Genomic DNA, 21,829 nt, shown 5'->3' with positions numbered 1-21,829 from the left:
AATAATTCATCCTGGAAATGCTCCCATATGTATATCCTTCTGGCTACAGAAGAGGTTCWCCCTTAACATCTTGGATTTTGGACTTTGATTGTGCATCCTAAATAGCATTCACCTTAACAAGAGGAGTTCAGCTTTTAGTCCAGACRGATAATGTACAGAGAAAAACAGACTCTGGGCAGGAGTGCCTGAGCAGCTTGTTCACTTGTAAGTTCTTCCCTGCAGCCCCCCAYGTCCAGGAGCTGCAGCTTCCAGCAGCAATATCTATGGTGGCTGGTAAAGCCAGAGGAGCCCCAACCAACTGGCCAGGGCAACTGCTGGGATGAAAGCAGTGTGGGAGAAACTGATGCCTCATGTGCTTTTCCCCMCACACTTTGTTCAAAGACAGGGAGATGGAGCTAGGCATCATTATGAAATCAAATAAGCATAAGATTCCCTTCTTTTCTGACCTAGAGCTGTTAGGTTTAAATACAAGAAATGCTTTAAACACCCAATGCAGCTGGCCTCCAAAGCTAAAGGTTATATCCTTGAAAGTCTTGTCATCTTTGATTTATTTTGACAAGAGTTGAAACGGAACTATTTGTACAGCTATAGGGAAAGGGAGGGGGAAAGAGTAAAGGATTTTCTTTTTCCCAGAATTGACTTTTCATAACAACCAGACCAAAAACTCCTCTTCCTATTACAAGCATTTTTCAAATGGTGATTTGAACAGATCCTGTGCAGTGGTACTTCAGCTGTCTTATGTCTCTTTGGGGGGTGAATATTCTGTGGGTAAAACTCCATGGATTTATGAAGCAGATGTTTAATGATTGCACTARTTTTTCTGTTGTTTTCACAGAACTCATAAAGAACATGGCATAAATGTCCTTGGAAATGAGCAGGTCAAGACATCAGCTGTTGTTTTTGCCTGCCTGTTCTTTTTTTTTAAAAATTCTTTTAAAACTCTGCTCAAATATAGTTAGTGGTGTTGTGTGTTTTTCTTATTTATTTATTTAATTTTTTGACTTACAAATCTGCTCCTGTTCCATAGATAGAGTACTTGACTTCTCCCCAAAGTCCTGAATCTGGATCTGTAGCCTTAAGAAAAGAAAATAATAGGGTCATCCTTCACTAAATTGCAAAAAGAAATATATTCATGTTTCTCTCAACAACAGGCTACTTCAAAATCCAAATGCTTTTCCCTCCTTTTTGCCAGAATGTTTTTAGGGGGAAATCACACAAACAAACATGCAGGTATACAACTGCAAAATCTAACACAAGCAAATGTCACTGGGTGTCCCAAGAAAGCTGCTGAGATGCCTGTCTTTCTGCCAGGCTGGTGCCCAGAGGCTGTAACTGGGAGGAAGCCACTAGATGGCTCCATATATTGACATTTAACAGATCCTTCCTTTAACAGAAACGAAACTAATCTCAATGACACAAATAAACTGCCCATTCTTAAGTCTCCCTCATTATCAGTTAAATATTAATATATGCTCCCTGGCCAAAATTATTTACTTTAAACAGAGTATTTTTTCTAAGTCTCTGCTTGTTTAATTGGTTTAACTGAAATTAATGCATAGCAATTATTTCAATCTATACATAATATTTTAGCTGTGCTTATGTTTTAATCACTCTTGKGTCTGTGGGACTTTTAGTAATGCAGATACTATATTGGATGCCATCTTTGTTCTGAACTCTTGCTGGCTTCCTCTCTTAGCTCGGGATTAGGAAAGCCACTGATCTGGTGACAGCTACTGCTGTAAGCCCCTCCTTCTTTGATGCATCTGAGGAGGCGTTATATTATTGCATTGTACTCGGCCATCAAAATTCACAGTGGCAGCGGACAGCCCATTCATCTTCCTGTTTAAGTATTTGGTGCTTCTTTGGAAACCTGGAGCAATGTCTTTGATTCCTGCATGGCTGGTGCAACACACCTGCAGCCTTGCTGACATGTGCTTTTGGTTCTTCAACATGAGCTGGGCAGCTTCCCTCGGCCCTGAAGTCTGACCGCAGTCTGTTCTTCTGGAAATGCCTAACTTTGCCTAAAACATCTTGCACAGCTGGGACTCCTGCCAGAATAGTCATGCTGAGTACTTGGAGTACCCCACTCAGTGAATATGGGTCAAGCAGTGAGTTGGTACCACATGACAGTAACTTCCACGTGGACTCTTCAGCTGTGCTCTCCTCTTCACCTTGGCTCAGAAGGGCTAGTTTTGCTGCTTTGGCAACTTTTTTTAATTTCCTTTTTTTGCTGGCCACCTCCTGGAATTTTTTCTTCCTCTTGCTGCAAAGATAGTGGTATTTGGGAGTCTCCATTTTCTACAGCTTTCCTTTTAGTTTCCTCTAATATTCCTTTTTTTTGTATTGTTTTTGTTTCATTTCCTCTTTCATTCTTCTGTCCTTAAAATCTGCCCTTAGTTCTGGCCATTTCATTTTCTTTGTGAATTGAGGCCACCCTATGTTGGGGATCTCTGGCAACTTGCCTCCGTCACCCTTATCTCCAAGGTCTCTGCGAGGTGACTTGTGTCACCCGATTCCCATGTGGCTAGGAGCTTTCTCGGCTTTGCAGCATGAGATCTGCCTCCAGCTGCTGTATTAAATAGACACAGCTTGGGTACAATGACTGGAAATGCTTCTCCRGCACTTCTCCAGCCCTTGTAATATCCTGATTTTCTTCCTAGGACAATGGGAGATACTAGAAAATATGTAAGCATATTCTCCCCACTGTGAGAAGATCCTTACAAAGGGATTTTTAGTGTTATATTCTTGCCTTTGTTAACTGTCTAATTATGTATTTAGCAGCCAGGTTCCTCCCAGGAGGAGGAGGCTAATACTCTACTTAGCAGCCATTTTGTTTTCTTTTTACCCATACTTAAGCAAGCAAATCCAGTAAATCCAATTCCACTTAGTCACAACTGATCCTCCTGCTAGACACTGATTTGACTGGGTCTTTCTTAGTACTCACTGACCATGTGATTTGTCTTAAAAGCAGGTGGCCTTTAATTAAAAACTGAAGTAAAATTGTTGTTCTGAAAAATATTTGAATAAAACTTTATTTTATCAGAACTGGGTTTTTTTTGTTGTTGATTCTGGAAAGCTGGAGCTTAGTCCAGAAGTTGAACAGTAAGATTTGCCAGTTGCCATTGTCAACTATTTTTAAGGTACTTGCTAGTATACTGATTTTGACTGCCTCAACAAATAGCTGGTCAAGACAGATGAATCTCTTAAGAGTTGAATAAAACTTACTGTTACAGCGACTACGTTTGAGCCCCCTGGGGAGTTCTCAGGGATCCTGGCAACGTAGTAGTCGGAGGAGAACTTCGGGACATTGTCGTTGGTATCCAGTAAGCGTATCCCTACATCAGCTGTTGAGCTGAACTTCTCAGGTGTGTTCACCTCTATCGCGAGAAGCTAAGAAGAGGACATACAGAATTTATTACTACAAAGTAGCTATTATCACCTCTTAAAGCAGCTTCCTTCCACTACCCACATTGGTGCATTTTAGCCCGGTTGGATCAGACAAGCCAGAAACAGGGAGAATATGAGCTACATGAGTGAGCAACATATGACCATTTGTGCCTGCTTGCAATGGGCAATCAAGCTGTGTAAAGAAGATTTCAAACCTGTGTATACATATTAGACTTTACACAACAGATGTGACCAGTCACAACTAACCAACATGGCTCAGAGAGGACATAACAAATACCTGCAAAGGCCCACCCCGGGCAGCTCTGGTGAGGAAGGGTTCTCAATAGGCAACTTGCCTGGAAACTGGCCTGAGCACATATTTGATAATTCACGCCCAAAGTCTTGGACTAGCATTTTTCCACAGGACTTAGCACTGTCTGTTTTCTCTCTTATTCTTGGTCTAACACAAAACACTAGCAGAGTGTCTACTGTGTCTCTGTTTATTCCTCAGCAGATTAGGGGAACATCAACAGAAAGCCTGACAGCAACCCTATCACTCGTGCGGTGTGAGACTGAGCAAAAAAGAGGCAGGGCACTTAACTGAGATACAAGAGGCTCGACTGAAAATCTAGCTGGATGGGTTTTAATCCCCAGCAGACAGAAGTTGCAGTGGTTCCCCCAAAYGAGATGAATGACTAACTGAATGCTGAGCTTCAGGAGGTAGAGCAGGGCTCTTGCAGTGTYCCCTGCTCCCCTCTGCATATCCTGCTAAAGCCCCTCTGCACCTGGCTGAGATAACGGGTTGCTGAAGCTCTTCTTCCCCTTCGCTGGGTGTGTGGTCTCTCTCCTGCTGCAGACACTTCACTTCACACCAGCAGTGACACCACTTACTGGGCGCTGGGGCACACACAGCCTTCGGGTCCTTGCGCTGCCCGCTTCAGAGACATTCGTACCCACATACCACCTCGAGGTGACAGGTTTTTTGGGGGGCAGAGGAGGCTCAGTTTAAGTAGGCAGGGATAAGGCTATCTCAAATATTATCTGCTGGAGCTGTTCCCATTGTGTAAATATTTTAAAACATTAGAAATAAACAGTGAAAGGATCTTGGAGAAATTCAGTTGTAAGGATTGCTTGGACTTATACAGGGTAAATCTGTTCTAAGAGGGGAATTTGGTTATTACACCTCTTCGATAACTACTGTGCTTGGGAGTCTATGAATGGTGTTTCAGCAACAAAATTTTTTAAAGGCACAGTCATAAAAAACCAAAAAAACCTCCTCATGAGCAATCTCAGCTCCTAAAGCAGCACACAGATAAAATCCTCATTGCTTAACATGTATGTGGATTTAGAACTAAACAACTACAGTGTCTGCAGAGAAATCATCTTTGCTGATGGAAGCAGCCCCTGTCTTAGAATATATTAGGAGGGTTTAGTATTTTGACTTCGTTTTCTACATTCATTTTTATTTTCTCTCCTTCTAGCAACCATAGTCCAGCTATGTCAACAGGTTAATGACACCCTCCTTCAAGGCAGGGTCTTTGTCGGTTCACTCGCCTGCGATGCACTGTGCAGAGCTATGATGTTATACACAGGGAGAGGAAAAAACAGCATAGAGCTGTTGCTTCCCAAGACTACACAGCAGCAGTTAATACAAATGCTTGAACAACACACTGAGGTATCATCTTCAAAGTGGCAGATGAACTTTTAAAACAGATTCTGACTTTGGTAACTGAAGACAACCCCGGCCTCATTTGGGTCTGGTCTGTAGGAGCCGCCAGCACCTGCAGAAGACGAGGGACAGGCYCCAGCTACGGCTGAGGAGGGACGATGCAAGGAGATGGGAGGTTTGGCCCCCAGGACAGCACCATCTGGCCCCCGTGGCGGAGCCTGAACCCTGCTTTTGCTCTACGAGGCCAGACTGGAGGGGCCAGAGGCACAGAGGGTCACAGCTGCCATACCCAGAGACACCAGCTCCAGCTCCTGGCCAGCTGAACAGGGAGGAGGTCCTGGCTACCAACTGCATTTAAGGGCAAGCTGTAGCTGGAGGGCAGATTTTCTCAAGTAGCCATTGCCTCGGCCAGTTCTTCAGTGCAGTTCCAGTCAAATTAGCTTTAATTACTCTCTGGCATCGTTACTGGTCAATAATAAACCAGAGAGGAAGAACCGCTGCTTACAGAAAAAATAGCTCTTCAAAGCTGCTGTGGGATACGTGCTAAATAGAAATAAGAACATATTTCATCCAAAATTTCAACTAGAAGGACTACTTTGGCAACTAAAATGGAGTAGTCAGTGATTTGAACTTATCAGGGAAATGGAGAAGGCAATGAGGTCTTTATAAAGTATTTGCTGCCATATATTACTACCATATCACCCAACTGCACCTTCTTCATTTGGAATCTAGACAAAGGCTCTGCATTTGTAGCAAAGCCTTTACAGTCTCTCTTCTGTAGAAATAATTTCATTTAAAAAAAAAGTAAGTAACGGCTTAAATTAAAAAAAATATATATTCTTTTTCCTAATAATTAATTCTTTCAGTGTTCCTAGCAACCACATTAACCACCTTGATTTCTATTAGTATTCATGAGGAGGCCATGTGTAACTTCTTTAGTGGTCTTTTGATAGTTGAAGCTGAATAAATGTGCACTTATTATAATTAGTTTTGGTAGCACTTTATAGCCCTTTCTGAATCTTCCATTTAATACAATATGAAGCATTATATTTTTGTAGCATCTGTAACCTTTGAAGCTCAAAGTGACTGATAAACATTACAAGAGGAGATATCAAGCATATTGCAGTGAAATGACTTGCTAAGGACACAAAGCAAACCATGTGGCAAGGGTGACGACAAAATCCAGAAAGTCTGGCTTCTGGATTGTGCAGAAAAATCCACTTTCTGTACAAAATCAAAATTAGCATATGTTAGTACTTAGCTATATAGTTTTGACAGTCTTTTCTATGACCACAGGGATTGTCTACACCATTCTTTGCAGACAGAACTGAGTTTTCTATACTCATATTCAGAGGCAGCTGACAAACCAGAAACTACGTAATTATGTTATCTTGTTGATGAGCCAATGAATCCACCAGGGAAACTGCTAATGCAAGTTCCCAGATTTTGGACAAAAGCTGGTTCTTGTATAGCTGGCTTGGAGCATGGGTAAAGTGGCCTCAGATCAGTCTGAAAAGGGTCATATAGATACACCTGACAAACGTGGCGAGCAATTTTGGGAAATTATCTTCCAGTCAGCTGGCATCTTCAGCCAACTAAAATTCAAAAGCATGATCATGGACCAAATTACTTAAGACTAAGCAGGTAAATTCCTGGCTCCAGAGAAGTTAGGATTTCATCCTGTGAATTTATCATAAGAGCAGAAATAACACCCTTAGYGTTCAGTCTAGAATGATTCAGAGCCAGCAAGATATGCAATTTCTACGCAGAGATAATACTCAACAGTTTGCACTGTCTGGACTAAGTTAGCCCACAGATGCATCCATTAAACCTTTTGGAAGTTGATGAAGCAGGGGGAGGGATGAGTTTCACTTACATGGAATATAATGTCACTAACAAAACATCAGACAGCTCCAGGTGCACTGAAAAGCCAAATACATCATACACATAAGCCATCATACACATATCATATATACAGCCAGAGAGGAGATGGAAAACAGAAGTACCTTGAAGGTTAACACCTTGAATTTTTCATAGTCAATAGCAGCAGAATTTTCCACTATTATTGTAACCTGAGCTTCATTCAGGACAGTTTGGGGAACAACTCGGAAGATGCCACCAGGTCCAACAAGACGGAGGTTGAATTTCGCATTGGCTCCCTGTGAGGAAAAGCAGATATTGCATTGTTTAAAGTGACCATTGCATTTCTTACAGCTTACATAGGCTCTGTTTCTTCAGGCTGTATAAAATGTGAGTCTTGCTGCTTAAAGCCCTCCATTCTCCACCCCCCGGGTAAGAGAGAGCTAAGAAGCTTAGTTATATAATCTCTCCAGCTCTGGTCACAAGACAGACATGGCTTTTCTTAAAATAGATTGACAAGCTTGGTTATTCTCTCAATCATAATGGAAAAACCCTGCAGCAGGACTGGCTAAGAGACTGACTGTTGTCGCGAGGAGTCTTGGGCTTCATGCCTGGTGCTGCAGGCTAGGAGCAGCTGAAAAACAGAAAAACCACACGCACATCAACAGACACGTCATACCTGCCTCCTCCTGATTTCTGCCAGGGAAAGACAACTGAACTGCCAAAGCAAGACAGTGGACTTCTCAAAAACCCAGACTGTGGCCTAACCGCTCACAGCCTAGAATGACTCAGAGCCACCAAGATGTACAGTTTCAAAACAGACAGAGATGATACTCAACAGTTTGCACTGACCAGATTAACTAGCCCAGAGTTACAGCCACTAAAACTTATGGAAGTTCATCAACCTAGGAGGAGAGCAGAGCTCCACCTATGCAAATTATAATGAGACATACACATTAGAGAGCTCCAGGTGAAGTGAGAAGCCAAATCCCACCATACAGATAAACCTTCTAGTCAGAGAGGAGCAGGAAAGCAGCTGTACCTAGAAAGTTAACACTGTCTGCATGCGATCCGGGAATAGCGAGCTAGAGCCAGAAGGCCAGGCAATTTTTTAAACCATACTGGAGCATGGAAGGGAAATGGCAAAAGGGGATTCACTTATCACTGTCTTAACAGGGGAGGAGGGAATACGAGCTGACCCCCACTTGATCAGCTCTCTCAGTTCACCAATTTCCCAATGTCACAGTTACACTACGATAACCAGCTCCATTCGCTGACTGGTCGATGCCACGTTCTCCCCTAGGAGGAATCTTTAAATGAAGAATTTCCAGAATTTCAGACAGGATAACTTTCACTTTCAGCTGTATCCCTGGAGGCCTTGTTATGAGCAGTTATTGCTTCTACCCTAGCCCACGTCAAGGGGAAAAGCATTCAGCTGCAGTCCCCCAAGGGAACCAGAATGATCCTGGATTCAAGTTCAGTGGTTTGGGTTGCTTGGGAATACAAACCCCCACAGCTAAACAGGAGACCACAGGCTCCCTTTTGCGAGGCAGCAAAGCCAAACACACAAGTAAAGCCAGTGCTGCTGGACTGTGGAGAATAGTGCTGATGGGGAAGGTTGACCCTCCGACCACAGTAAATCCTCTGCGCTGTACATGACTGTAGGGACAGTGGCACTGGGGCGGAGACAACCACCCGCCCCAAAGGCTGACAGGGATGTCAACTGAACCCAGATCTGCTTAGAGCAAGCCATGTTGCATGACTCCCAGGGGACAATCACAGGACACAGGGATGATGGAAGGGCACAGCAGCACTGAGCCCTAAGCAGTGGTCTGTCAGATGAGGAGGGTTTGAGAAGTTTTTGTGAGATATTCTTGCAAATAAAGATTGTATTTCCACCTGACTGCAGGCCCTAAGACAGGCTATTCCCACAGCTTCCTCCCTACCAGCACCATCCATTCATCCAAAGGAAGAAGCACCAAAGATTCTGATGAAAACAGATACATGATTAATTTCCTTCCCTATTTAGTCAACCATAACTTTCTATACCTTAAAACAAAACCAACCCAATTCCCCTACAGTGATGTGTGTCACTGTATTAGGAAGCTTCTTTAGAAATCTATGCAGAATATTCAGCAGTGTTTTCTGCTTATTTTACTACCTAACTTGCAGCCTGAATATTTTGTCAGCCTTTATATAATACATATACATTTTGTCTCTAAACGGAAGACAAGGCAGCAGAGATGGGGTTTGTTTCTTTCCTTCTGCAGCAACAGCCCCTGTGACAACAGTGGGATAGACATAGCGCTGCTTTGAAAGCAGTCATTTATCTGCTTGCTGCAGAGCAGCAGGAGGGAGGGGGAAGAAGCTGGTGGGTTTGATAGAATGCAACAATACAGTCAAAACAGCACAATACTGAGTACAGTTATATAAGAGCACTCCTTCCAATAGTAATACAGTTCTCGGATGCATTAAGCTTTCTCCTGTCACTCCCTAACCTCAGGCTAACTCAGATGGATGCCATTCATACAGTATTTAGCCTAGGGATCCCTATAGCAACCATCACCATAGTATCTACGGGCCTCACAGGTCAGTTAGGTAGCAGGCTGAGATGAATGGAGTCCTCTACTCTTTTCTTTTATCTGGTTAGAGTTAGTTCTCCTCCGGCATAATTTTAAGATTACTTAAAAATATCACTCCGGTGGGAATTATTTATCAAAGCATGGACTACAGACTCTGGCTGTAAAATAAGAGCCAGAAGGATAGTATCTTGTAATAAAGACAATGTAAGGGTACAGACTATATTTCTTCCAGAGGGGCCCAAGGAGGTACAGACAGCAATTGCACTTGAAGTTACTAAAGTGTTTGGAAGACCTAAATAAATGTTCAAAGATAGTAAGTTCTCAGACATTACACTGACAACTACTGAATACAGCCAACAGAAAGGGGAGGTAGATAAGGACTGTTGAACTTTAGCGGCCACAAGAGCTGGACTGCAGGTTTAGGACCACTCTTCTCATGGGCTATCACGACAGCATAAACAACAGCACATGCCAGACTAAATATGTTTTTGAGTCCATACTATCCATGGTAATGGATCTCACAACTACTTACTCTGTCAGCTGTTTGGGAGTGCAGGTGAAACAGCTGGGTTCCTAAAGTGACATTTGACAATCTGACAGCTGCTTCCTGTCTTTGGAGAAAATAGGGCAGGAAACTGAAAGTCCCCGTAGTTCCCACTTACCTGATCTGAATCATTGACTGTAATCTTCAGTCCCCTCAAGATTTCACCCTCAGGGGGGTGCTCATACATGGTCAGTTCAAATTGGTTCTGGGGACCATTTTCTCCGTAGAACGTTGGTGGATGGTTGTTGAGGTCGACCACCCKTATAGTCACTGTGGCAAAAGCATACACTGAGATGTCACCTTCTTGACTGACTTCTGATGCCTGCAGAGGGAAGAAGAGAGAGAGAGAAAAACGATGAGAGAATTTTCCCTTCTTACTTAGCTCTTCCCTCAGTTCCATGTCCAGGTATTGTTCTGCGTGCACAAATCACTCTAACACACCAGCTTTGTACACAAACAGCCTTACATTTGTCTAGAATCTCAGTACATTTTCCCCTGAAGTTTATGATGATTAGAAGATTTTGGTAATAAACAGTCCCAACAAAGCTCTGATGAGAAAACTCTCCCGACTTTATGRGCTTAGTACTTCATCCTAGGTGAAAACAGTTCTCTTCAGATAATCTAATATTGATAAAATAATTGTGGGCCAAAAATATTGCCAGAATAAAAAAGGAAGAGGAATTTTAAATTTGCTGAAGTATCGCAGGTAGCTGATTTACCCATTCCTGAAAGGACAGCAGCGTTAAAACACTGTGAGGAAAACTGTACTTATGGGAAAATACTTGAAACAGAAAATGACAATTTTTGTTGAGATCTACTCTCCGATTTACAATTCTGCTTTGCTGTCTAGATATTGTTTGGACAGACAAGCAAACTTTGTTGGCACTTATCTGAGCTGAACAATCAAATCTGCCTAAGTTTCAACAATCCCAACACACAACCTGGTTCACTGGATTGAACCTAAGATCTTTCTTCTATCAGGACAGAAACTCTGACTTGTGTTTGCATCAGGTATTCATAACAGAAGCCTTTGTGGTCAAAGTGCTCAAAACCAAAGACAATAGACACCTAAATATCTCTGATGAGCCAAATGCAATTGTTTAAAGGATATCAKGTTTACAGCAATGCTAAATTCAGTTCCACATACCATTTTCTGTCCTGTAACTGAGGCACCTGTTGGGACCCACACTGGGTAGTACGACACCTGTTTGGTTCCTCGGGGAGGTTTGGTAGCCTGCACTGAGCTCTGGGTTGCCACAGCTGTACTCGGAGGTCAGCAGAGCCTGACTAATCCTGTATCTGTGAAGCACTAGCAGGCTGTAGGAAACCAGAGAGATTAGGGAAAGAAACGGCGCCTGAGTTTAAGTCAGACCACAGGCACCTTAYGTTCTCCCAGTTCAGCAACCTACTTGAGCCCACCAGTGAGCAAGTGCCCTGGGGATGCTCCACTGGCTCTAGCAGTGAGCCAGGCCACAAAGCTGTCTTCAGACAACTCAGTCCTTACCTGGGCAAACTCTCATGGTTGTAATGTGCATTTGCCTGAGGAAAACTAATACAATTTTCACTATTTAACTCTGCATTTTTAAACTCTTGGCCTTTAGAAACTGCTTAAAATAATGTAGCATTATTAACTCATCAAGGTGTAAGCACGTCTTTTTATGTGGTTCATCTACGCTTCAGGAGTGGATATTAATATAATAGCATGATCTACCCCAACCCTGTTACTACTCATAGATTTAACAGTCACCTATCTCAGCACATAGAGACTAGAAGTCATTGATTCCCAGTACAGCAACAAAATTTTAAAACACAGAGCACATTAATGTACAGACATATAGGATTTTGATCCTCTAGACTCAGGGATGAAATTATGACAAGACAACTTCATTTGAAAGAAGAAATTGGAGACATTCTAAATATCCCAGAAAACAAAAGCAGCTTGTTCTGACTTACTTATACTAGCTGGCAGTCTGCTCAAATACAGGAGGTAGCTCTTAAAATAAGCATGATATAAATTGAGTTATTTCAGATAACCATGACTACTCACGGTATTTAAGACCATCAGCTTTCAAGTGGCCACAAAACATACCTGAACTTTTAGTTCATACACTTCTTTCTTAAGCTGATTTGGGCTTTTTATAACAGAAATGGCTCCAGTTGTATTGCTGATTTCAAAAGAACCTTCACTTCCTGCAATAAAACCAAGATGCTCTGATTACATGCCTTCCCTTGTGTCTTGAAAAGTCATAAGCAATCAAACATACACTTCATTAAGCATATCTATGTCTATATAGGTGTCTATTAGCAGATCTGCAGCCGTTTTTCAAAAATGAGGCATTTCTGTGCTTGGTCATGGTATGCTGAATGTGCAAAGGAAGGGCAACTGGGCTTTCCTCCACAAGTAATGGTTTGGGGGAGCCCTGGCCTTACAGGCAGCTGCCCTCGCTTTCCTCTCCCCCAGCGTGGCCATGTTCCCTTAAACCTCTGAAGCTGGGTGTGCAAATTTGGTATTCATTTCCATTTTGCTGTCTTCTTTATGCACTGGTTCAGATAAAAATAGACATTCCTCATTTTAATTAGCAAATGCCTAATTAAGTCTCTGAGAAAACAAGAACATTTCTCTCACTAATATCAGCTAAGGTGAGAAGTCTGACAGTCTATTTGAAAGAAACATAGTCACTCTTTCTGCAGGCAGCATCTCTGGAGGCCTTAGAAATTCAGYTGTTAATAAACTCTCAGCCTCCTGCTAGGCTGTCCTGAACGAAAAGGGCTTTTGGAGGATCTGCAGTGAGACACACGCTTCATGCATCGAGGCCGAGTCTGCTCCGCAGCGTCTGCTGACGCTGKTCCCCCCGCCTGACTTCCAAAAATTTGTGCAGAAAATCAGTCACAGGGCTGCGGCAGCTTTCAGAGAGGCAGGAGCGTCTCAGCACGATGCCGGCACCCACCTCACCTCGGCTGCCAACAGCAGACGGTGCCTCGGGAGCTCGGGGTGCCTGCCCTGCTCTGCGCAGGCACACCGCCTCGGCTCAGAGCCTGCCCGCAGCCCACGTGCGCGGCACAGCCTGCTGTTGAAAGTAAAAGAAAGGAAAGGGAAACCCTTAAAACGAAGGAGATCAGTCCTTCAGAAATAAAGGATGATGGCATGAAAGCCTAGCCATTTTTCTTTATCTCAACTTCAGCGATAATTACTAAACCATCCGGTATTGTCCCCTTTTGCTAATACCTGCAATAACTGCAACTTCATTAAAGTACACTAGACACAATGCTGAATAGATATTGACTCATGTGGTAGTCAATTATTAAGATACATYGGCCTGGAAAGTACATCCTGACTGAGAAAAAGCTGAAGTCAATAGTGGTTTCAAGCTACAATACTTCATGTTATTGTCTAATTATCACACGGAAATTGGTAACTCAGAGTATGTAGCATTATGTGTCTTCCCTAGGACAGCATGTTCAGAGGATTAAAGTATTTTCTAAAACAATCCCTTGCTCCCCAGCATCAAAAATGCTTATAAAGAATAAATACTTCCAAATCTGTTAATAGTATTTTCTTGCCCTTTGCAGCCCAGCCTGCAAGTATTGAAATAACGGCTTGTCACGACTAAGGCCAGGGTCTGCAGAGCAGAGGCAGAAATCTGCTACAATCATCTCTTCCTTATCTGATTCTTCCCTATCTATTTCTTCAGCACCCTGTGTACTAATGCATATTCACTTTCTCTCCTTTCCACTTTCATTTCCTGCTAACAAAATCCTGTGTTAATGGGCACAAGGAAAACCCACTCCCAAGAAGTCACATTTTATGCCATTCATATCATCCCCTTCCATCTTTCACTCTTTCCAAACCCCTTCCCTCCTCTAGCCCATTTTTCCTCATAGCCCCTTTCTGTTCCACCTCCATTTTCTTTGGAAATCTACTATCTCTTCTCATTAACCCTATTTCCCTTTGACGTTTTCCCTGTTTCATTTGCCTCCATTTATTCTCTTCCTCAATTTCCTTCCTTGTCTAGCATCTTCTACCCCACTTTTTTGTTTCTACTTCTCATTCTCCATCTTTCTTTCCATCTACTCCTCTGCAACCTTTTTTCTCAATGTTTCTGCCTTCCTTTTACCCTCTCCTTCCCCTGCATCAGGGGAGAAGGCACCTTGGCATGAGTCCCATCCCAAGTAAAGGTAAAATCTGAATGACAGCCTTCTCCATCCTCTCTAGACCTCGCTGTTTAGATGAGGTAACAGTGAAGAACTTCCTGCAAAGCTCTGCAACTACAACTCAAATTTCTCTTACTGAATTTTAGACTCTCTCGTACCTGGGAGTTGGGGTGCACAGTTGCCACTGAAGTCTCGTTTTGGAGAAAGAGAGAACCAAACAAAACTGCTAAACTCAACGTTGTATCTTGAGCTAAGTTGTTGACTTCACCAGTTAATGAGTCATCAATTCAACTAAGCCTCACATTTATGCTATTAAAAGATGTGCTAAAGACAACCTCAGAATAGCTGATGGAAAACATTAATCTTCTGATAACATCTCTCAGTGCAGTGGACAGCCAGTCTCTCTTCACTGATAAATATCACTACTTCCAAGAAACGAGAGGTTTGACCATTTAGCCACTTTAAGCACAATATTAATAAAAATATCCCTCTAAATACCATGTCTGGATCTCTTAGTGCAGTCTTTTGTTTTTAAATTAAATGATAGAGATGCTCAGTGACAGCAGATGCATCTCTCTTTACATTTTCTAAAATGACAAGCAGGCTACTGATGCTTAACAAATAAGCAACATTAACAGTTCCAAGATGAACAGCATACCTCCATGAAGCAGATACTAAAACGCAGTGAATCGTAGCTTGGCTGTTTTCTGGTAGACAGGGCCCTGGAGTTGTTTCAGGCACCTGACACTATTTCATGAGAGTTTGCCTCAGCTTTATTAAACTCCAGTACATTCCATCCTCATTTAAAGTCACATCTAGTTTCGACTCCCCTTCGGATTTCAGGGGAGCCAAGTCCACTCACCGTTCACGATGCAGTAACGAATACTGTTAGGCTTTCCTCTGTCTCCATCAAGAGCAACAACAGTAAGTACCTCGGAGCCCTGGGGAGAAATGGGGAATTGCAGTCTGTGAGTAAGATCAAAGCGCAACGAAATTGCCACCGCGCATTAATAAATTTAACTTCAGTAAGGTGTGGGGGGAAGAGTGGGTACTTCTGCTCTGGCTGCAGGGGGAAGGCAGCAAGAGCCCCTGACTCTGAGCCAGAAAAATCAGCRCTTGGCTTTGCAAGGCAGGCGGTTTGGCTCCTGGAGTTGGATACACTCCCAACAAGGAGGGTCTGGTGCCTTCTGGCCTCCACTTTTCTCTTTCTCCCCATCAGACTTGTGTTCTGGTGCTGAGCTAGTTTCTCCAGCTGTGGCAGCAGGCTCAGGTTAACGGCATCATATTTTGTACACAGATGCTGCCTGTGCCTATACGCTCCGTTATGCCTCACTGGAAAGCAGAATTGATGATTAGACAATTCCTGCCAGGGAAGAAGGCTGGTTATCTGGCAATTAAATCAGGCAAGTCCCTGTTGCCCAGCTTGGGAGACAGGGATGGGGCTCTCTTGGGGTTGCTGGATTTTTTTCTGAGATTCTTCAGTGAATTTTTCCTGTCTTTGCACAGGAGCCCACCAAAGCCAAGTCAGCCCCTGAACTGACTAGCACTAGGAGGTGTCCTAATAATTAACTGGTACGTAGCGGGGTGCGCTCGTGAAATCACTTGCAGCTACTCCTTGAGTCAACGCTGCGTCGTCCCTACGCTGCTAATTTTAGTTGCTTTCAGCGGCGTCGCAGCCCACRTGCTGTAACTCCTTACAAAGCGAGAACGTCGCTGCTGCCACRCGCTCCCCGAGGAGCCGCGGCGTAGCCCACGCTCCCCAGCCGCCGCCAGCGCGATGCCGCCATCCGCGCAGCAGGCAGGAGCAACCTGCTTCGAGGCGCCAGGCTCAGCCGCCCCCAGCGAGCCGCGGGCTCCCGGCRGCACCTTTGCCTGCGAACAGGCTGCGCTGGTTTGCAGCTTGCCCAGCTCCCGGCTGCTCTCGCCCTTCCTCCCCGCGCAGCTTCGGCAAGCCGCTRGCGGATAACGCTGCCCTGCTCCCCACGGACACCGCGGCTGCCGCCACAAAACCCAGCCCCCAGACCCGCTGCCGTGGCACCCTCCGTCCCCAGGGACGGCCAGCGGCGGGCACAAGGCAGCAGCGGCCACAGGAACCTGGCGCAAGCCACGGATTTGGAGAGAGGGTTGTGAGAAAGTGATCTGTGACCTGAGGTTTAGCTTGGTTCACCGCCAAGACAGAAGCATTTACAAAACAGAGGTGAACAGAGGTTTCCACCCAAAAGCCCAGCAAGCTGGGTCATGGACCCCTCTAAATTTTAACTAGAAATGCCACTACTATTTCTCCTATTTTCAGACTGGTGTTTCATTCACTCAACAGTGGGATCTCCCTTTCCTTAGGAAAGAGAGAARCAATCCCCTTTTCTTCAGGCTTGTCTTGCAAGGCCTCCTCTCTCTTCCCACTGGTAGCGAAGCCTCTGAACCAGGCCCTGAATTTCCTCCCGGAGACGTTCTTTGCAACACCACGCAGACGCGTGCGGGAAAGGGCTCGGCGGGCTCCGGACTCGCAGCGTGCCTGGCGGCCACACAACACGCAAGGGAGCAGGTGGCTGCCGAGAGCGTCATCAGGTCATTTTTGTCCTACCCAATTACGCTGAGACAGACAGACAGACAGCAAGAGCAAGCCAGGGATCACAGAGCAATTCACCCCACACAACACTTGGGGCATAAAATTACAATGGAAATTACGATGGCTTAACTGTCCTTAAAATCTCRCCTGTCTGTCTTTCTGTGCAGGTAACAAGGCTATGGGCCACACGCACAGAACTTGCGGGCTGGAGATCCCTTGCTCACGTGACTACTCCCATCGACTCCGACGGACGATTCACAGGGCGAGGGAGCTCACCGACGTGGCAGTGAGCTGCACGGCTAGGGCCTCTTTGAACTAACACCTTACTGGTTTGGGCCACAAATAAGAGGGACCTTTGAAGTAATCATCAGTTGATCACAAACGGCAACAAGTAACACTTTCATGAAAATCCCCGCATGAATTTTCCAAACAGCAGGAACATTCCRTTAGAGTAAGTGGAAGTACAGAGTTGTATTTATTATCATTTATACTGGAAGCTGCATTAAAATGTGCCTACCTGACAAAATCCAGTACTGTCCCTCTGAAGGTGACAGGGTACTTGTAAATACTGACCTTGGTTAGAAATATTAATTTGGAGAACAACTCCATCATGGAGAAAAGAAGCAAGTTTATGAGATTAATGCTGAATGTGTAAATAACACTAAAATCAGCTTATGCATCTCTGTGTGGACTTCATTCTAACAGCTGAGCCCACACTGGGAAGGACTGGTTCGTGCTTCCATCACTACAATATCGCAATGGTGCAAGTTACGAGCTCAGGCTGGATGCATTAATATYTACTGACTTCTGATTTCCTTGGTAAACACTAACTCCTGTGTGCACCTGGCAGTTACTTCGAGATCTATACGTAACTTTGCAGAGTAAATCAGTACGCATAATAATGTTCATTGCAAACATCTGCAAAGTACACAAGCGTGACTTCCCCGCCCTGCTGAGACGTAACGGTCTATGCACTGCAATATATGGTTATGCAAGGGCTGCAGGATACAYGGGGGTTCTGGACAGAAAGTAAAACCACAACCTTTCCTGAAACTCGAGAGAAGTTCAGGTGACCAGCATGCAGTTGCACTGCCAAAGAGATCAATAGTTTAAGGTTGGGTAATTTTATGAGTAGGTACCATTTCTTAYCCTATGTATGAAGAAAATTTTAATTAAATCTTCTGTATTCGGGTGAAAGCTGGTTAGATATAGGGAAAATTCTTTCCTTTGCAGCATCACAAAGTCTATGTTGCTGGAAGCCACATGGTGGATATGACAAACTAATCTGCTAAGCTGTATATGCTCTTTGGGGCAAATCTGCCATTAGGAGTTTCTAGGGGATGGCAYGGCCAGAACCTCAGTGTCCTATTTGGATTCTTTGTCTGCGACAGAAATGATCTGTCTTCAGCAGCAGACACATGCAGACAGATGCATTGTCCCCACTTAYAAATGGTTCTCCTAATGCTTGACACTCTGTTGGGTTTTAGGCCTGGGAGGACTTCTTGGCCCTTTCTGTCTATCTAGCCATCACGGAGCAGAAAGCATCCTTCGTTAGGGGGATGGCAGGATTACAACTCCCCAGATGATTCCAAGGGGACGACACACACAGCCTACAGCATTTGAGCAACAGGACAGTAATCACGAACTCTTCTTTGACCCATACCTTGCACAACTCATCAGCTAGGAAACAAAAGCACCATGAGACCACATACTACYGACATACACAAAGTCTTACAGCAAGATGTGTTCAGGTTCAGGTGAGGTAACTGGTAATCTGTTTAAGCTCTCAGGCAAGTGCCTCTACAGATCTCAGCAACCAAAGAGCTCTTAGTCACTGTCTGGGTCTAGAGTAACATGAAGGGGCAAAATCTTTTTTGTCTTTAATGACAGCAGCAGCAAGACTTCCATGGTGAATTTGCAAAGGACGTAAATAAGAACAAGTGTAAGATTTGCTCAGCTCATTTCTCCTAGCAATCAAGTCAGAGTTTAGGTCCCAGYTCCCATCATTAATAAAGCCTGTGCCATAAACCATGGTGCCAACTTGACCAACATAKGAAAGGCTGCACTTGTTCTCCCACAGGTGAAAACAGCACTTACTGCGAGGGTATCTTCATAAACATATCCATAGTAGGGAGTCCCGATGAACATGGGAGGAGTGTCCTGAACATCCTCCACATTGACAGTAACTGTTGTTGTGGCTGAAAACATTTTGTTATGTCCCCTGAGCTTCCCACCGCCATCCTAAAAGAGAAGCCATCATCAGGTACCTCTGCTGAAACATGTCTGCAAATCAGTTAACGGCCTTGCACGCATCTCATAAGCCTTCGCAGGCACAGTCCCAGGAATTTCTTACCTCTCTCAACACAGATTCATCTCTGCTGTCCTATTCCTTCTCTRTTTGTCCTTCCATTTCCATTAATCCCTCTCTGATTAAGCAGACAGCCCTCAATATCTCAGGAGTCATTTCTTACATTAAAAGTGGTTGTGCCAATGCATGCAGTTATATATAATCTTGTATCAATGACACACAGGACAGGGGAYTCAAGCTTTTTGCAGGAAAGAAGAATGCTAGAAGCAGATGCAAAAAGTTAGCCACAAAGGCCTACAGATTTCCATCCCCCATACAGTCTTGCCATAAAAACAACAAGATGATACACAGCRGCAAGGCAATGCATTTCTAGGGGAAAATTGCACAATGCATGTGATCAAAGTCTCCTAGGGACKCTTACGTGATGTAAGTGAAAGCATGGAGGAGCACAAAGCCAGAAGCTGCTAGGTAGCCACAGTGTATAAACAGTCTCTGGGGGCTTTACTACAACCAACTCTGCTCATGCTACTGATACAGCAGAGCCAATTAGAGAGATGATTCAAAATTTCAGAAGCTTTTAACACCTTCAGTCTCAGAGCCCCAGCTGAAGGTCAGTAGTTATGCTGGTATATAAGAGAATGTGAACTGTTTAGCATGTCCACTGTACCAATTCTAAAAATCCCATCTTTTTGAAGAGAGATGCTCAGGTTTTTCATCCTTACTGCAGCAAACACAGCACTAATCCACATTTTGCTCTTCTCCTCAGATGAAGCCTGGCTAAATAAATAAATAAAATGATCTATACACTTTTCCTAAAACACAAGGAACCCAGAAAGGCAGCAAAAGTAGCTGCAAAATCATCCTCTTTCCACCCATGTGTTTCTGTCTGTGTGACAGGTCCCCAAARGATCCTGAGAGACTTTATTTCAGAATTCATAAACTTTTAAAGCCTGTTATGAATCCTCAGCACTGCTGAGGGTGACAGAGGCAAGGAGCGATGTTCAGCAATATTTGAATGATTTGAATAAGTTCCTGCCACAAGGCAGCAGAGAAGTGAAAGAAAGAAACATCCACAGAYAGATCCAGAAAATAAGTGTGTCACCCCTGGCTGTCTGACTGCAGCTAACCACTGTGATCCACACAGGCTGCTGCTAGCGGTTTGCCACGACTGTGCGGGGCCATCCCGCAACAGCATGGGGAGCCCTGGGCGCTCACATTTGCATTTTGAGACTGACGCTTCCCAAAGGTGAAGCTGCATACACCAACCTTCCCTTCCAGGYGACTCGCCACATGCACGGCTGACTTTCTGCAGAGGGGCTCAATGTCCTGGCACCAGGTCCTGGGCTAAATGCAGAAAACCCACTCCTGAACGCCTCCAGATGTTGCGCAGCAGCAGCACTTTTTCTGCTGCTAGACACAGGTTGCCTTTCCTCACTCATTTTTCCATGTTACCTTCCATATCTCCATATGTGACAGAGGCTGCTCCCACTCCAATGCTAGGCTTTGTTTCAGTTACACTTTGGGTCACCCTTCTTCTATTCGACCTCTGCTGTCCTACTCAAACACAACCCTTCCTCTCCTCCCATTTCAGAAGAGAAGCCTGATACCTTGGCTACTACGATGACAAAATGGGTTCTTGATTTTTCATAGTCCAGGGCAACCCCTGTTTTGATGCGCAGAACACCACTGTGACGGTCTATTGTAAACTTATTAGCATGGATGTTCTAGAAGAAAAGAGAGGAGAAACAGTGAAAGATTATARGTATGGAAATAAGATTGCTGCAGGGATTCATCTTTTATTTCATCTGCTAAGGCGAAAGACTAGAATAATGATATGGTTTGGGCGAATAATGTATTTGATGAATTTCACCTCTGYGTGTTTATGAACAATTCATGAACCTATCACGAGTGTCTCATTATTCAAATAAATCGGTAACTTCAATGTAGATTTTTTTAATCTTTTAGTATGTCATTGTGAAATCTTAAAATTTGGTTAGCACAGGTCATTGCACGGAACTAAATAGTAAGGCTTAACACAAAAAAGATTAGGGGAAAAAAAAGGAAGAAGAGAAAAGGTGTTATCCCTTAGCTCTTCAGAGTTCTACTGGCTTCAGAAAACCAGCAATGTTGCATGCAGAGATAATTGTCAAAGACTTTTACAGTGAYGTTTTAGTGATTTTTTTGGGTGTCCAAGATGAAGGACCTAAAAGATATCTTATTTCCAAAAGAGGCCTAAAAACATCTCTCTCCATTCTTCCTGACTGGAGAKATCTGTAAACTCATCTCAGTTTTGGTAAGCATAGGCAATAGTTTCTGCCAGATAATCTTGGGCTTTTTGGTAGTCATCACTACCTGCCCACACAAGACTCTTTTCTGTGCACCTTAAGAACTCTCAGAGATTGTGCCAAAAGATGTGGCAACATTTCTTCAACAAGTACACATATTAAGTAACCTTCTGGCTACACAAACATATTAGCTAGACATAGGTGTTGGAAATAACTGTTCCTTAGCTTCATATTCTATCAGCTGACTGGAAAAAAACCCTGCGCAAAACTGAATCCTGGACACATTGTATTTTGAAAGGATAATTGGTCAAATTCAAACTAAATTTCARCAAGGCACTCATGGTGTTCTTCATAGTATGCCTAAGCTCATAACAAGATTAGCTTTAGTGCTATATAAATATTTTCCAACTTGTTTCCATATTTGTACCAAAGTAAATACTGCAACAAACTGGTTTTRGATTTTTTTTCTGTTGCCT

General features: G+C 43.8%; 1 protein-coding gene across 4 annotated transcripts in view; it reads right to left on the bottom strand.

The window, feature by feature from the left end:
• The window catches only part of CDHR1 (cadherin related family member 1), a 48,418-nt gene that overhangs the window by 13,329 nt on the left and 13,260 nt on the right, over positions 1 to 21,829 (bottom strand). For 2 of the 4 annotated variants that reach the window (XM_026080427.1, XM_026080428.1), the window contains 8 exons: positions 20,676 to 20,792; positions 18,858 to 19,001; positions 15,057 to 15,135; positions 12,132 to 12,232; positions 10,161 to 10,364; positions 7,063 to 7,215; positions 3,226 to 3,390; positions 1,007 to 1,074 (listed from right to left, as the gene is read on the bottom strand). In XM_026080427.1, coding sequence (XP_025936212.1) covers positions 1,007 to 1,074; positions 3,226 to 3,390; positions 7,063 to 7,215; positions 10,161 to 10,364; positions 12,132 to 12,232; positions 15,057 to 15,135; positions 18,858 to 19,001; positions 20,676 to 20,792 — 1,031 coding nt within the window. The remainder of the gene's footprint in view (positions 1 to 1,006; positions 1,075 to 3,225; positions 3,391 to 7,062; positions 7,216 to 10,160; positions 10,365 to 12,131; positions 12,233 to 15,056; positions 15,136 to 18,857; positions 19,002 to 20,675; positions 20,793 to 21,829) is intronic. The other 2 variants (XM_026080430.1, XM_026080429.1) reach the window with 2 other exon arrangements.

This window comes from Apteryx rowi, unplaced genomic scaffold, assembly GCF_003343035.1.
Source record: "Apteryx rowi isolate R43461 unplaced genomic scaffold, aptRow1 scaffold_52, whole genome shotgun sequence".
Classification (NCBI taxonomy): domain Eukaryota; kingdom Metazoa; phylum Chordata; class Aves; order Apterygiformes; family Apterygidae; genus Apteryx; species Apteryx rowi.
The sequence above is the reverse complement of the archived record's forward strand: the minus strand, read 5'-3'. Positions and strand labels throughout refer to the sequence as shown.